The sequence below is a fragment of the Formica exsecta genome, unplaced genomic scaffold, assembly GCF_003651465.1.
Source record: "Formica exsecta isolate Colony F162 unplaced genomic scaffold, ASM365146v1 scaffold228, whole genome shotgun sequence".
NCBI lineage: Eukaryota > Metazoa > Arthropoda > Insecta > Hymenoptera > Formicidae > Formica > Formica exsecta.
The window spans coordinates 1095227-1112124 of NW_021849573.1; the positions used below are offsets into that span (position 1 = coordinate 1095227).

Sequence of the window (16898 nt, forward strand, 5' to 3'; positions counted from 1 at the left end):
AGCGTCGTGAAAGGCTGGCGAGCATGAATTCTAAAATAGCGACTACGTGGAAGGAACAGATTTCGATGTTGATGTCCGCGATTGGTTAACTCGAGCCGTTTCGAGATTTCAGGTTCAGCCCACGATATCTTAATAGATTCCCTTCTACTTGAGAATCGCGTAATGGCTGCTCGTAGGGATCCTGTTTCATTTTCAACGACCATCTTGTACCAATAGTTATAATTCACAACGCTACTCGCCATATTTTTATTAATACTATAATACATCCCTATAAAATCTCAATTCTCTTAATGTACATAATTTGAGTCGTAAAACGTGGAAAAATATTTTATGATTAAGATTTAAATTTATTTATAGACCTTACGTGTGAATAATTTATGTCAAATATTCCCGTCTTATTGACGTTATCTTGCCTACATATGTAATCAAGATTAGAAATTTTCAAAAGTGAAAAAACGCAACAAAAACGAAGCTAAAGAACTTTGCACATAGAACGGTTAGGCACTTCTACTTAAGTGTATATAGCATGGTTTATGTTTATTATTTTATAGCGACGCGTAATCTGTAGGCAGTTAAGACTTAAATAGCCGGCCACCGCGTTTAAATAACAGCGCTCAATAGGTTTGTAAAGTCATATTTTATAGTTGATCGTCGTTCATCAAAAAGACCGTCGGGACACAAAGTTCGAATCTACGGGGCAATAAATTTACAACCCCAGAAAGCAAAACATAAAACTTGTTTCGTTCCTGCAGCAAATATCTATAAGGATATACCATCGTTGTATTCTTTGATCTCTAACATCTCGAATCAGGCAGCAGGCCCTACGCTAGAGAAACTTTCATTATGGAAATAACGTATATTCATTATAACCGTTTAATGAACTGAGACCCCAGGAGAATTTATTATCTCTACAAATTATGGCTCGATTCTAAAATTAAAAAAAATATATATATAAAAAAGTAATACATAATCAATTGTTTTGGCGTCTTAATAATTTACACGTGTGATTTTTTATATCGCATGTAATATGTAATGCGCGAAAATTAAGCTGATTCACTGTGCGCGTTTATCGTCGTTTTAAACAGTCATAATAGTGTACAGATACAGTAGCGATAAAATCATTAGTCACTGAACTTAAGCATTGAATGTTATAAGGATAGCTATAGAATCGGCAAGGTCGTTTCGCTCATTAAAGTATTTACAACTACAATTGTTGCGTGTCATCTAACAAATAATCATCTCATAAATTATATTGGAGCGATGTATCTTTCTAGATAAAACATTTCATTCATACATTATGTGATATCTACATTCTTATCACAGTATTTATAAATATATAATATAGAATTATAAGTAAGCGATCTTTAAAAAAGAAGAACGTCGTAAAAAGCGAAGAGATGCATGTTTAAATCAAATATTTATATTCATTTTAATTAAACAAAAAAAATACGTTTTACACGAATATTTAAATAACTTCAATAATGACAACTTTCTTACTAATTTAGCATACAAAGTTTGATAATATTGTACATTGCTCTGAAAAGCTAAAGAAGTGAAAAAGATTTTAATATATAAAAAATGACGAAAAAAGATTTGCAAATTAAATTTATAAATTATTATAAATATAAATCGCGCTATTTTATATATATATATATGATTTTAAATATATATACAAATTTTAGATTATCAATTTTTCCAAACTAATTTTTTTATCTAGACTAAAGAGACACATCACAATTCATTCATAGTACTTTTAAAAGATATCGCGTGTTTTAATGCCGTAATGTAGACACACATATGTATAATAAAGTGATTGATCACTCGGCTCAGCTGTGCGTTATAACGAGAACCAATAAAATTCAAGGTCGTTTCACTCATTAAAGTATTTATGATATTGCAATTGCTATGGGATATCGGTCACAATTATCACCTATTTAACTTCACGTCGGACGATTTGTCTTCAACATAGCGCAGCGTTTTACAGCTCGGTCCAGTCACTCCGATAGAAGAAAAGGGAAGACGGGGGAGAACATAAGAGCTCATAAATGCGAATTTAAGAGACGCAATAAAAACACATTGAAATCGAGAGTGAACGAGTGGAAGCACGTGCTTGTACGATTGCGGGATTTTGTTCATTATATCACTATTCGTTTGCGGTGCGTTTATGAAAAATTTGTGATCTAACCAATGTATAATTGAATTATCAAAGTAATGCTATCCTGAATATTATCTAAGCTACTAATTTCCGTAGTGTTGTATATTCCGAGTGTAATGTAACCATATATTTTTTTTTAGATTAACATGTCGGATTGTAAAAATAATCTCCTGCTTTTTCGGCTTTATTTTATACAACCCATTTTAAAAGGATTCTTAAGAGATGTGTACTTGATTTATTATATACTAACCAAAGTTCTGACATCAACATAAGCACGATGCCCTTGGACCGATGATCTTCTTGCGTACTAAGATTATATAAAAAAAAGGGTTTAAAAAAATTACATTTTCAAAAGGTCTGTTTGCTCTTCCTTTTTCCCTTGCCTGTAAATGCCGAAATGATCCAAGATACAAGAAAGGTTCTAACGAAAGGTCAAAGCTCCCATAAACGATTTATTGGTGCCTGCAAAAACACTCTTAAATAGACAGACTTCTGTGATATACCTGAATCATTTTTGGCATTTCCAAAATTAATTTTCTTAAATTTATCAATAAAATATATTTGTCTTTGATGTTTTATTTTATATACATATAATGTATGTCTCTTATTATCTTTCTACTTGTAAACTTTGTGTTTTTATGATCCATTTAATCTATAATTTACAAATATATTTGAGACAAAAAAATTTTAAATTAATTTCTTGCGGTATACACGACATACTATATACATATATTTAATTAAATTATTAATTATTAATTGTATACATTTTCGTAAAAATTTAATAAATTAAAAAAAATAAAATTAAAAAAAAAATGTCGAGACACAGAATAGATTGTTTTGCATGAAAAATTGCAGTCTACCTAGAAACTGCAAATTCCAAGCAAACCGACTGGCAACACTGCCTTCCACGTAGAGACGCAGTATCGACCGCGGTTCCCAGAGGTCGAACCGTCTCAACCTCCGAGTTTCTCGTTCCTTCTGTAGTTTAAGCAGCCTTCGGGATTCACGACCTCTTCACCCTTTCGCAGCTCGAGCGAGTAACGCGATAAGCAAAACGCCGCAGGATATGAAATCGAGGCACAAATGTATTTCAAATTATATCAATGTTTCGTAAAACAACAAAAACAAATATATATACAGTATGTAAGAAATATTAATAAACGGTTAAATGGTTATTAAAAAGATAATAAACAGTTCATAAAATTTCTGTGCAAAATTCAAACAAATTGGAAATTGATCGAATCAAAACATTAGGATAATGCAGCGTTCCGAAACAATTTGAAATCTACTCTAGAAATAGTTTCATATGTATATAGTGTAATGTCTTATCAATATATCAATATATCAATATATTATATGTTATATTCTCATGCAAGCATCTAAATGAAACTTAATTCATAATTCGACACGATATAATTCATTATAAATTGGCTTTACCATTATTTTTCTTCATCATGAAACATATTTAGAAAAAAACGGTAATAATCAAGAATTATACGGGCGAAACGATATAATTTGTCGGTAGCGAATCATTTTGTTCGATATATTTTAAACGACATCGGATTTAAAACAAAGCCCTAAAAGAGCATTCCATCATGATTTAAAGGGCTTTGCATGAAACCGACCGGAATGAAAAGGATGCTGGGATCTCGGTAGAGTGCATTCAGTTATAGAGGCTGAGGTAAAGAGGAAAAAAAGGAAGAGGGTGGAGGACGGGACGGAGGAAGAGAAAGGCGGAGGGCAAGATGCAGGCGAAAGAAGTGAGGTATCTAATGGATGTGAATATATCGCCGTAATAAATTTTGCAAAAAGCCGACGGAGGGAGGAAGAGAGGAAGGAAGATACGGTAAAGATTTCTCTCGCTTGCTTGGTCCACTCTTTGCTGCGGAGCTTATTTCTTGCGAAACGCGAAGGAGGAAGGAGAGAAAAGCCGAAGGAAAGCCCTCATCTGACTATATCAGGGCATCACGTTTCCGGTACGTGCCTCGGCGGCCATCTTTTCCTCTCTCGTCCAATCGGAAACTGCCGAGCGATGGTGGGGCAAAAACTACCCTTAGGGCGAAGCGGCTCCACCCCGTCGAGCTCCTTTCGAACGGATCAATATCGAAGCCATTCCCTAACAACAGCTACCTATACTCTACCTAGGAGCCGGGAAAAGCTAAAAATTACAATGTTGAGAAAACAATCTTAAAATTTACGAAGAAAACTATTATCCCTAACGTTTACGCAATTAGATTTTTTTTGTTTCGAATTCACAGGATGATGAATTTTGTAAACGCTTGTATTAAATTAAGCATATGTACTTGATCTTTTAAAAAAACTCGTTTGAGTTTAAACAATTAAGATTTTTTCTGTATGTTCATTCAGTTAATATTAAAAATGTCTTTAATATTATGTATGATAAGCATGTAATTAATTTATATAAATACAAATAATTGTCACGAGTAGATTTTTTATAATAATTTTTAAAATGGTTAATAATTTATAAAATACTTTTATAAATAAAAGTAATGCAAATTCTCCCTCCTCACATGATACTTTTGCTATGAAATGATATTCAGATATATCGATTTTCATTTGCAACCTTCTGTGCTAACTGATACAAAAATACAGCCGCTACAGAAGCTCAAAAAATTGATATAACGACAAGATATGAAATGGTAGAAGCATAGAAGCGTGAAATGCACGAAATCCCATCGGGGTAAGAAACTATAGCAGAAAAAGAGACAAGATATATATATATATATACAGAGAGAGAGAGAGAGAGAGAGAGAGAGAGAGACAGGTAAGCTACTTTAATTTTAAATGCTCGCTGTAATGAAAACTTTGTTCATTAAGAGCCATCTTAATGCGTCGCACCATCTTGTCATCAAATAAATATTCCAAGTTCAACTACTATTGTACATTATACCAACATATTACGACGGTTTCTACCTAGGGAATAATCCATTTTGGAAAATACATGTAATCTCTTAATCAATAATTATTAATATATCGGGTATTGCAAAAGTGGAGATCAATCGCTTGGGAGGTGATTAGAGACCCCAAAACAAGAAAAAAAGTTGATATGAATATAGGTCCGGAAATGCATTGTTTTCGAGATATCGCCATTTTTATGTAGAAATTTCAAATTGTTTTGCTTTCGAACTTTTTTGTTAAAATTGAAATTTTTTTGTATTTATTTATTAATTTTTTATTTTATTTGTATTCTTTTATTATGATTTTTTTTATCCTAAGTAGTGCTAAAGCAGCCCGCAACTTTTATTTGACTTTAATTATGTTATAAAACTCATAAAAACCATATCTTCTTTCAATTTTGACGAAAAAAATTCGAAAGCAAAGCAATTTAAAATTTTAACATAAAATGGCGATAACTCGAAAACAATGCATTTCCGGACTTATATTTATACCAATTCTTTTTCTTGTTTTTGGGTCCTCAATCACCTCCCGAGCGATTGACTTCCACTTTTAAAACACTCTGTATTATAGGTACGATTTGACAATTGTGAGAGCTATAAACGGAACACACATTTTTTCTCTAAAATAAAAATGCTAATGTCAATTTTGTAATAAGCAGTCTAGCAAATTACAAGTTTTCTCTTTTAAATTCTTTAAAAACGATCTGTTAATGCTCTGCTAAATATAAATTTATAGCCAACGTGTATGTGATTGTTTCTATACACGCACATGTATTTACAAAATTTTTTAGAATCTCTTACACGTGTATAAAACAAAGCGTTGAGATTTTATTCGAGTGCCGCTTCTCTCTCGAAACAATACTTGCTGCGTTGATATATTCGGTGCAAAGTGTATAAGCGTGAGCTGAAAACTGGGGACTTCTAAATTGCTACGTCGACGTGAGACTACTGTTGGAAAATTTACGAAAGACCATATATATGTGAGTACTTGGTTATTCCAAGTTTAACGACTACTTGCTCTTAATCGTTAATGCGTACAAAAAACGAAAATGTTCGCTCCGGTCGCGTTTTGAAATTATATCAGATAAAGAGATGCAGGAAAGTTTTTTTTGCGTACGTTTCTTCTAGCAAAATTAATATTCTTTCCGTTTATCGATATTAATTCTATTATATATAACTCCTTTTCATAAAATGACTATACATATATACATATATATATGTATATTTAAATAATCGAAACTTGACATTTTTTCCATATAATAAATACGTAATAAAGAGATTGCATTTTCCATTATAGTTATAAATAAATTCTTGAAGAATCTATAGAAAAGAGGAACAGCTGGATGAAAATATTGAAAAGAACAAAATATGCGAGGTTATCACTGACCGTAAGTTTAATTTTTTAAGAATTTGCAGAGTTATTGCGGGGGGGGGGGAGAGAATATTCGAGGAAAAGTAATAAGAATGTAAATTACAAAAAAAAACAAAAGAATCGCCGATAAAACGAGACGTCGCGTCGCGATCGACAGGACGTGCGGCGAGTGGAAGGATGAAGAGAAAACCGAAGGAAAGACCGCTAACTACGACGAGCAGCCATATACGAGCGGCCGCTCTTTGATTATCCGCTGGTTGGCATAATAACAAGTTCATGAAGATGTTGATGCGCATGCGCACACGTTACCGCCTCTTCCCTGTCTGTGCGGCGATCTTCGAATGACGCACACCGACACGCGCGTTGGAATAATATACTCCATTTACATACTTATAGGGGTCCCGCACAATCATGGGTCGAAGGAAAACCCTTCCATCGTGGGACGCTCCTCTGCCATATTCATTAGACTCGCCCTCCCTATCCTTTCTTCTCTTCTTATCTTCCATCAAATCCTGCCCTCTTTGTTTTCAAGGTCTCCCTTTCGTTCTTTGTTAAGGCACCTTCTTCGTCTCTCGATCTCCCTCGCGTTCTGCAGATATCCCTCTCTATCTCCCTCATCGCCGCCTTAATTTTCGTCTTTTATTTTTTTCCTTCTTCGCGCGCATCCTTTTTACAACTGTCTCTCAATCCTCGCGCGATCTTCCTTCCCAAGCACCTCCTCGACCGCTTTCATCCCAGGGCGTCTTCTATCTTTTTATCTGTTGTAGTGTCTCCTCTCCAAGCGACGTATAAGCGATCACTACTGGTAGGTAGGTAGGATTCTCGAAAGTTAGTCCGAAGACGTCTTATTTGAAACAATGTTCTCTCTGCGTCCCGCTCGTAAATCCTCATTTCGAATCCTGAGACTAATATAAAATCCCACTACACTGGACACCCACCCTTTCAGCGAAACGTGTCATCCTTTTTCGCAATTTTTTTTTTCTTTGTTCATTTTAAGCATACCTGACCTATAATCTTGTAGACGCAGGGGTTCCTTCTTCTTACAATCGATATTATAACACAAATCGTGTACATTCATAATATCCAATTTATTCTTTGTGCTTGAAAAATACCCTTGAGATCGATATTATCGTTTCATCCGAGTTTGGACGACATTCTTCAAGAATACCTTGCATGGTTGTAACGCGGTTAAAGTTTCCCATCTAAAACACGCGACTAAATCGACGTTCCTCGATAGCTCGGCGGGTATTGCATCACACAGAGACGTCTTTAATCGATCGTCCAACACTATCGTTGGTACATAGATCTCCTCTTCTCGTCGATACTCGACAGGTGAACGATGGCGACGGCGCGCGAGCGACAGAACATGCCGGCGTTTAGGTTACATCACGATCTCTTCCCCGGCAATAAATCAGAGAGCCCGAAGGTGCGCGACACGCGAGTCGTAATATTTAAGTTAATAGCTCGGTATAATAAAGTTAATGGCTTCATGATAGCTATTCGCGAGGGACAAGCAGAACCGACTGCCGCGTTCGCGAGTGTCGACGAGCCGCTGTCGTTTCGTAATGAATACACTTTAAGCGTTTTCTCTCTTCGGGATGTGCAGGCGCGCAACAACGAGTCCGACGCGACGGACGGCCCCGAGAATCGGTTTGCATGTCGGCTCGCATGATAGCCCGGACCACTTTTCAGTGCCGCTTCACCCGTTCTCGCGCGCGCGAAAGAGACTTGCCTTTATCGCCTTATAAAACGAGGATCTCACGCGCGCGGGCGTAAATAATGACCCTCGACGGTCTCTCTCGAAGAGAAGACACGCAACGCACGCTGAATGCGATATCTACGCGTGTGTCGCGGAACGAAATTGCGATCCAACAGTTACAATCGTGGCCGACTCGTCGGCCGATGATAAGATCCTTTTAACGTCTCGGAGAGATAAAGGATGTATTGCGAAAACATGATACGAAATTTTCGAAAAGGGATTTCTCTCAGCTTGCTCGATTAATCTCGTATGCTAATAAATGATTCTATTGCCGAACATCAGTGGTATACCGTAATTAAAAGTCATTGAAAGATGAGGCATTCATGTTTCTGATTTGTTTCTAAGATATTAGAAAAATATGTTGATTTTTCTCTCGTTATAGATAGTAATAATAACATAACACCATTCAATATTTTTCTCATTATTTTATAAACTGCAATTATATCAAGCATTTTAGGCAATTGTACTACTCCGTAAGAACACATTAGAATAAAATTTTTCATTAAGAAATGTCGTTTAAGAAATTTATTAAAAAATTGGCGCACTTATTTTTTTTTTAATTTTTTGTCGATATAAAATTGAAAGGTCATTCTATTGTTATTAATCTCATTTAAAACAAAAATTTATTAATAACTATGTGTCATAAAATTAATTAATAACGTTTGGTAATGTCAAGAACACGTAGCTTTCACAAAAAAAAAATATTATTAAACCCCCGTAATATAATAATGTAATTCGATGCTTCATATATCTCTGCTCTTCAGATTAATTTAATGATTCTAGTACTAAGGGGGAGGAAAGATATGACTAGCTATAAATAATCCGCATCCGCTTATCAGGATAATTTCGAGACTGCTTCAAAAATATTATGATGTGTAAAAACATCATAATATTTGATATAAAAATATTTATATCATTTCTCACTTTTTTTAAATACGAGAATTTTTTTAAATTGTTGATTTCTTAGAAATTAGAAAAATTTTCGACATTAAATAACTTTTTCATTTCATGAATGAAAACGCACAATGTTAACATTTATCGTAAAAAAAAATTGAATAAAGAATTATGTAATTTTTTATTTCTGCCGAAACTTTCTATTACTATTTCTTTAATTGATCATAAACACTATTGAATATTTTTGTTAAAGAAAAAGCATTGAAATTCAACAAAAAATATCGTTTTGTTTTCTACATAAATCCGTTTATTATCGAATACTTTAATGAAATGTAATAAAAATACAATGCATTTTTTAATTCGAGTTTAATTCTGATTACTCTCATTGTCAGCAATAACGATTCTCAATAATTCTCTTTTATGTGCACGTATCTTTTATCATTTACGCTAAAAAATAATCGTCTTTTCTTATATTGCGCGATCTTTGCAATCAAAAAATGTTGCACTTTTTACTAAAATGTATGTATAGATATTTATCTAAACATTATAAATACGGATTTAAAAATTATTTTAAGCCGTGGGGAGATAGTATATTATAAAAAACAACGTTAATTTATATAAGAGAGAAAAAGACAGAAAAGCCACGTATCTTATATGTATACGTATAACAAAATATAACAAAGATAGAAGACGTATGCTTTCACAAATTTCGTTACACCGTAATTACATTACATAGTAACATAATTTGTAATAGACGTAATTAGAGATAAATAACGAAGAAGTATAATAATTGAATCATTTATATGGTAATCCAATCAGTAGATATTAATTAATACTTTAATATCATTTATTAGATAACGCACACATTCCTGTCTTGTTAAAAAATTTTGAATTGTTTTGCATGGGAATAGCCAGATGGGATTAATTCCTTTTTTAATCTTTCATTACTTTGTACGTTTGAATTAGAAATTTCTTTCAAAAATGTTTATAATATATAAAATACACATTTACCTTTAATAAGCTGCAAGTTGGGTGGTGAACCAATGACGACAATTCTTCTTCGCCACATGAGGAATCCTGTAATAAAAATAATATATTAATATATGCGTATATATATTTTCGAATGTTCTCAACGCATATAACAGCAGTTAATTAATAAATCTTGTGTATACACATTAATAAAAATTACGCTTAATAAAAGTCATACTTAATGGAAAGAAAAAAAAATATATAAGAGATTCTGATAATCTTAGATATTAATAACTTTTAATCTTTTAATTAATATCTTAAAACCTTGTATTTAATAATTCGAAACATTACAATCACATATTACAATTATTTTTGTAATATTCATCACTAAAAAAATTTATTACATTTATTAAAAACTTATATTATTAATTTAGATTTATATTTAATATACATATATTAAATTTCGTTAAATGACAAACAAATATCGTATTCTTCTACAATTGTGTATAATGTTATCACAATTATCATTATTACACATTATCTATTACAAAAGAAAATTTTAATTTAATTTTACAACTTTTGTTCCTCTTGCTTGTAATGATTGAATTTATTATTTCAAGATTATTAAATTTTTCCGATGGAGAATCAATTAATTAAGATAAAAAATTTTCGATTTATAATATCTTAATAAATAAAACAATATTATAGCGTATTGTTCTTATAGCATCGATTAAAAATTAAATAGAAATATTAATGCTTATATTAATAAATATATTAATGTTTCAATGCGAACACGTAAATCACCTGACTATCAATTATTGTCGATAAAGCAACGAAACGGCAAAAAATCCGCCGGAATCTGGCGGCGTCGGCAAACATGGCGAACTATGGAAAAGAGCTCTCTTCCTTCATACAAACGTTTACAAATTCACATTATTATCGATTGATCGTGCGAATAGCCGTCAGCACGCCGTACTGTCGAAACGAAAACTGAAAACTGTTTCCCAGGACGCATTGGTAAGACATATAAATGAAAAGAATCAACGCAATGTAGCTACGACGAGTCCTTGAATCTTTATTCGTCTCGGCAAATGCGGGACGTTAGAAAAAAATTGGAGTATTGGCGGAAGGAAACCCTTTGTAAAAGGAAAAAAAAATTCTTAAGTGATTTATAGCGATTCCTCAATTGTCTATTTGGCCTTCGGCACGGAGAGTTAAATTCTCATCATAGAGAACACGCATCTTTTGTAATATATTTAATATTATATCTCTCTAAGCAAGTAACTATATGTTTTAAAAACGTTTAACGTAATGTTAAATTTTAACATTATATACATATGTATATAATATATATCATTAGTAATTATTATTTAAAATTTCTGCCTGTGTATAAAGATAACATTATATTTATAGCATTAGAGAGTTATTACATCTAATAAAAATGTTATTATATATTTTGTACAAATATATAATAAATAAATATGAATTCAAATCAAAGAGAAATATATAATAATATTATATAGAGAATATTATATGTAATTCCGCCTATTTATTATAAATTATTTATTTTAATAATATCAACAAATTTAGAGATTAAAATGTTTATATTACATGTTATTTAATATAAAAAATCTACGTTTTATAATATCTGGCGTAATATTGTAGTTTATAAATGTAATATTAATTTCGTACATTGTATATTGTATTATTACTATTAATAATGCATAAATAATGAGAGTTGGGATATATTAAAATAATTGTAAGACATCTGCGCCGCCATTTCAACGCCGTCCGACGGACGACACGCAATCGGCACGCACTGCTTGTCATTGTATATGTTAATATTCATTTGCGCTTTTAATTGAAACATATCATAATACTTGTATCAAAATATTTTTTTGACAATTTATTACGGAAAAGCGTAAGCAATGTTACATATTGCTGTGACGTCTATTCACGTTATTCCGACGGTTGTATAATGTAACCAAACACAAATTCAGTTTGTCAATTGAAATTTGATATTGATAGATTATCATTATTATATAGAATAATTCGTAATCATTAGTTGTAAGTAGATATTTGTGTGTGTCTTCAAATTTATATAAGCTATAAACTTTCTTGTCAAATTTATACTTAAAAATATATATTTTTATGATACAACCTCGATCCTTGTTATCGTTATAATATTTATAATAATTAATACAGCTTATATGCTCCGAGAAAACGAATATCTTTCTTATCATAGACTGGATATCATCCATGATTTTCATAACAGAGACTGTTTGATAAGGTGCTTTCCTGTGCTATATGCCTGGTTGGTCAAGCAATTCTAGTTACTCCGTCCAATGTTTCCCCTCGATATCCACTCATCGCAAAAGGCAATCATCCTTTCGTGTGACGTTATAAATCGAAAGCCATAATACCATCATGACAGTAGAAGGCGCCTGGCGCACGTTACTTTTATGTCAACCCTCCACGTTATTCTACTTATTGGCGCCAGATCCACACAATTGAGAGATTTACAGATTAGTTTGTGTAATAACGGCAGGTAGAAGAAGATGAATCGTCAATGAAAAATGACGTTCTGCAGAAAATATAATGGCTAAGCAATCGAGATGTGATCTGTGGTAGATATTTTTTGATTAATGTCTATTTCACTTTCCACAAACCCTCGTTTTTTATTCGTTGTTATAATATTATCGCATTATTTAAATTACTCTTACTTCTGTTGTGTATTTTTAATAGTAATAATAAACTAAATTTAAAAAATTCTATTTTTGTATATATTATACACACGAAAGCGCACTTAAGTTACACATATAAAATGTAAGTTTGTGTGGTATTCTCGCCTACCACTGGTAATCGACTACCAATCCGTTGATTCGACGCTAAAAATGCAGGTAGACGCGAACCGGGAAAAGAAAAGAACGATGGTAGGATAGGAGGGAGCGAAAAAGGGTGGTCCTTCGAGCCCGCGGAGGGCAGGCCGAAGGAAAAGACCGCTTGCTCGTTTACCGCCTGCCAGGACGAAAGGGCGAAGGTAAAAGTAATCGCTAGCATGCGAAGCACGCCCCAGGCCTTCGTACACATTCTCGGTTCGTAATATACGACTTCCGTACGTTGATGGAATATTCGAAAAATCCGAGAACCTCGCCGGAGCGATAGGAGTATGGAAACAGCTGACGAGGATATAGCAGGCGCGTGTGTGTGTAACCGTGCGTATACCGACGAATGTTTCCGCGGAACTCGCGAAATTGAGTTTACCGCCTTACAGCAATTTCTTCTCGACATGGTATAAATATATATCTTCCTCTTAAATATAACTATGTATACATATACACCTCCATTTGTTAATTAACGTTTCGAAAATCTCGAAATGAGAGCACTAACGCTAAATAATCTGACGTTGAGATATGAAGAGCATTTTTTCTTATCCGAGACTCGTAAATTCAACCAAGAGCAATTAGCAATTACCGGCTTAAGTGTCGGAACACTTACGAAATATACCCGGCAGACTCCCATTTGATAAGCAGAGGAAAGCGTGCCTTATCTAAGACGAATGACATATTTTAGCGGAAGACTCATTCGTTTTGTGACCGCATCGCGTTGTCGCGTGATCGCGCAGGTATATAAGTATCGTGCACCGACGGAAATATTCTTTGGAATATACGATGCTGCCGGCTCGTACGTGTCACTCCGAACGGTCTCTATGTGTTGGTGTACAAGTGCTTCTCATCGAAAGGAATGCAAGTCATTTCTCAGCCGGACCGTCCAGCTTCATGAAATGTGTCCAGCGTTAAGCAGGATGCAGATAATCTGAGTGTTTACCGCCCGTTACCGAGGGAAAAGGACGAGCAAGCAAGCAGCCTCCAGCAAATGGCATCTCGATGGTAGCCATTTTTTTTTTAAATGGTGTTGGCCACGCATTCTCGCATGCCCGCGTGTCCCGTGTCTTCAGGACACGCGGATGCAGCTGGCTGTAATCTGGCACTTCGTCGTCTTCGTTCGAGCTCGAAAGACATAAGAGGCTCCTCCGCTCCCTTCGCAAAGCCGGAAACGTCATGGATTATAAACTTCTTCAGTCACCGCGGAACCGCCCCGGACCTTCCCTCCGACTTCGATCGCGCTTCCCTTTTGTCGGGGCTCCCACGTGAATACAATTACACGATGTTTGGAGGAAGAACGTCACCCTCCGGACGTCAGACTGAGCAAATGTCTCTGGTTGCATCTCATATTTTACAAGTTATTAAACACGCCTTTTTGTCCCTGTGCGTTCTTTTAAAATATCTACTAGAGTTTGAAGAATTTTGTTAGGCGATATGTCTCCTTATAAAATAATTTATGTTTTTGATCTGACATTACCTACTAATGACTTACGTCATTAAAAGCCTAAAGCCCCTATTATACATATAATAATACAAAAACATTTTCAAAAAATTTTTATTTAGTAAATTCACGCAAGATATTCAGACGTAAAAAATATAAAAAAATATGTGCGAATTTTGTTGATGCAACTAGTTTGCATAAAAATTTTTTTTTTTTGACGTCATTAATTTATTATTCTAATCTTTGTCAAAATGTCTGACTGGCAAAATAACGAGGGAAGTACGCAAAAGGATGAGAACTTGACGGAACTGCAGAAGGGCAACTCAAAAGAACGTGGAATGAGAAGAGAAGTGTGGTAGGGGAATAAGAGGGAAAACTCAGCTCGTTTCCAACCGTAGGATAGGGAAGAGAAATACGCGCTCGTAAAAGACGAAGCGTAGTCCCCAAAGAAAATACGAATTAAAGCAGCTAGCCGGTAATCGAGAAAACTTTTATATAATCGCTCCAAAAACCGAGCACAGTAGATCCGAATGGCACGATTGTTTTTATATTTACAATACAATAAATGATTTAATAATAAAATAAGCATCTTATGTATCTTATACATTATTGCGGAAAGCGAATATTCAATGCAATTATATGCAAAATAATTATTAAAAATGTAAATATAATTTTACTTATATGATTATATGCAGAGTAATAACTACAAATGGAAATATATTTTACCCGTGCATATGTAAAACGGAATAAATTTATACTATTAGTTTAGCGAAGAATTCGTGCAATGAGGTCGATACTGTATGTATACTCGGTTTTTGAGAGACCTGCCAATATAAAAAGCGATATAAAAAGCCATGGTCATGGCAGATTACCGAATATCTCCCCTATGTCAAAACACCGGAAAGGCCAAATATCTCTACGCTCACGCATATTCACCCCAAACAACGAGTATTAACTATAGATAACCGGAGCCCGTCCCTCGCACGACGAGATACAATAGCGACGTGCGCGGTTTCAACCCTTTCTCTACATCCCCCGTTGGATTCCCCACACTAAAATAATGTTGAAACTCGGAGGAACGCCCGTAAAGCCCGACTCCCCCCCCCCGTATTTAATTTACTGAATAATTGGAATCAAGCTGCCTCATTTGTGTGCCCGACGGCCTTCTCTCTCTCCTCCCCCGCTACCCCTTCTCCCTCCTATCCTTCCGAAAGGATGGCGAAACCCGCCCTGCAATTTCCAGCCCCCATGGATGTCGGGCGTTGGATCCTGCGGGAGCTTGATGAGGAGATTTGTGCGCGCTCATAAAACCCACCTCGATCCATCCCGGCCCTCCGCACGTCATCCTCCGCCTCTCATTCTCTCTCGCGCTTGCACTCTCTATCCATCTTTCTACTCTTTTCTTTCTCTCTCTCTCTCTCTCTCTCTCTCTGTTCAGTCTCCGATCCCAGTATGGAGGTGAATAAAGATGGTCAGATAATGGAACGCCCGCATGAAGGGATTACCCGCGTTAAAAGGGTTGGCTGGTTCGACCAAATAAGTGTCGGGACAAGATTCAAGGTTGATACTGTTTTTAATCGGACAGCTACGAACGCTGAATTATAATAAATTTACGCGTACGTCCCACGTAATCTACGCATCTTCCCCCATATAAATTAAAATAATAATTGAAAATTTTTGCTGCCGATGGACATATAGAAAAATATTAATATTATTTCGTATTAATATTATTTTTCATTTTTACACATGATAAAAACGAGATAATTATGAAATTTCTCGGATAAACGGTTTCAAAGAATTTAACAGGATTTTGTGAAGCGCGTGCACTCTAGGTTTTATCAAACAGGACTCTTATGGCATGCATCAAAATTTACATCGCAAATACTGAATTTACTGCGCAACTTTCAGTTTCTCGCGAATGTATTAGTGCCTTCAATACTGACGTTAGCTGGAGGGAGAATATATCGTAAGCGGGCAGTCCCTATTCTTGCTTGCGCATGCGTCTTTCCAATGCCCAGAAATCGATGGCAGTAGCTAGCTGCCTGGCTCCAGTCACGATATAACTAAATGATAGAGAGATAAAAAAAAGAGCAGTCTCGCGTCAGACGATATTTTTTTTGCATTCACGAAATATCAAGAGGATCTACAAATTTCATTGCCAAAAATGATTTCACAAGTTCATTTCATTAGATATATGTAATAATAATAAAAGAATAATAATAATACTAAAATAAAAATTTTAATAAAATAAAAACACGTGTCTATTATACGAGAAGCCATATCGTGCGGCATCCTTTAAATTAGACACGTTGATTTCAACGCATATTTATTTTATGCAACTATACGGATAGATGTTTATAAATCATGTGTAAAAAAAAAAAAAAAAAAAAAAAAAAAAAAAAAAAAAATTTTTCCTAGACTTCCATTGAAGATGAAGCAATGACATGCACGTCGAGTATAACACTTGTAGCTTTTGAAGAGAAAAAGATTTTGAAGATGCAAATT

The 16898-nt window shown here is 34.4% G+C and overlaps 1 protein-coding gene across 2 annotated transcripts in view; it reads right to left on the reverse strand.

Annotated features, from left to right (window-relative positions):
- Positions 1 to 16898, reverse strand: part of LOC115235597 — a 48343-nt gene that overhangs the window by 24709 nt on the left and 6736 nt on the right. For both annotated transcript variants that reach the window (XM_029807495.1, XM_029807496.1), the window contains exon 2: positions 10110 to 10175. In XM_029807495.1, the coding sequence (XP_029663355.1) occupies positions 10110 to 10175 (66 nt within the window). The remainder of the gene's footprint in view (positions 1 to 10109; positions 10176 to 16898) is intronic.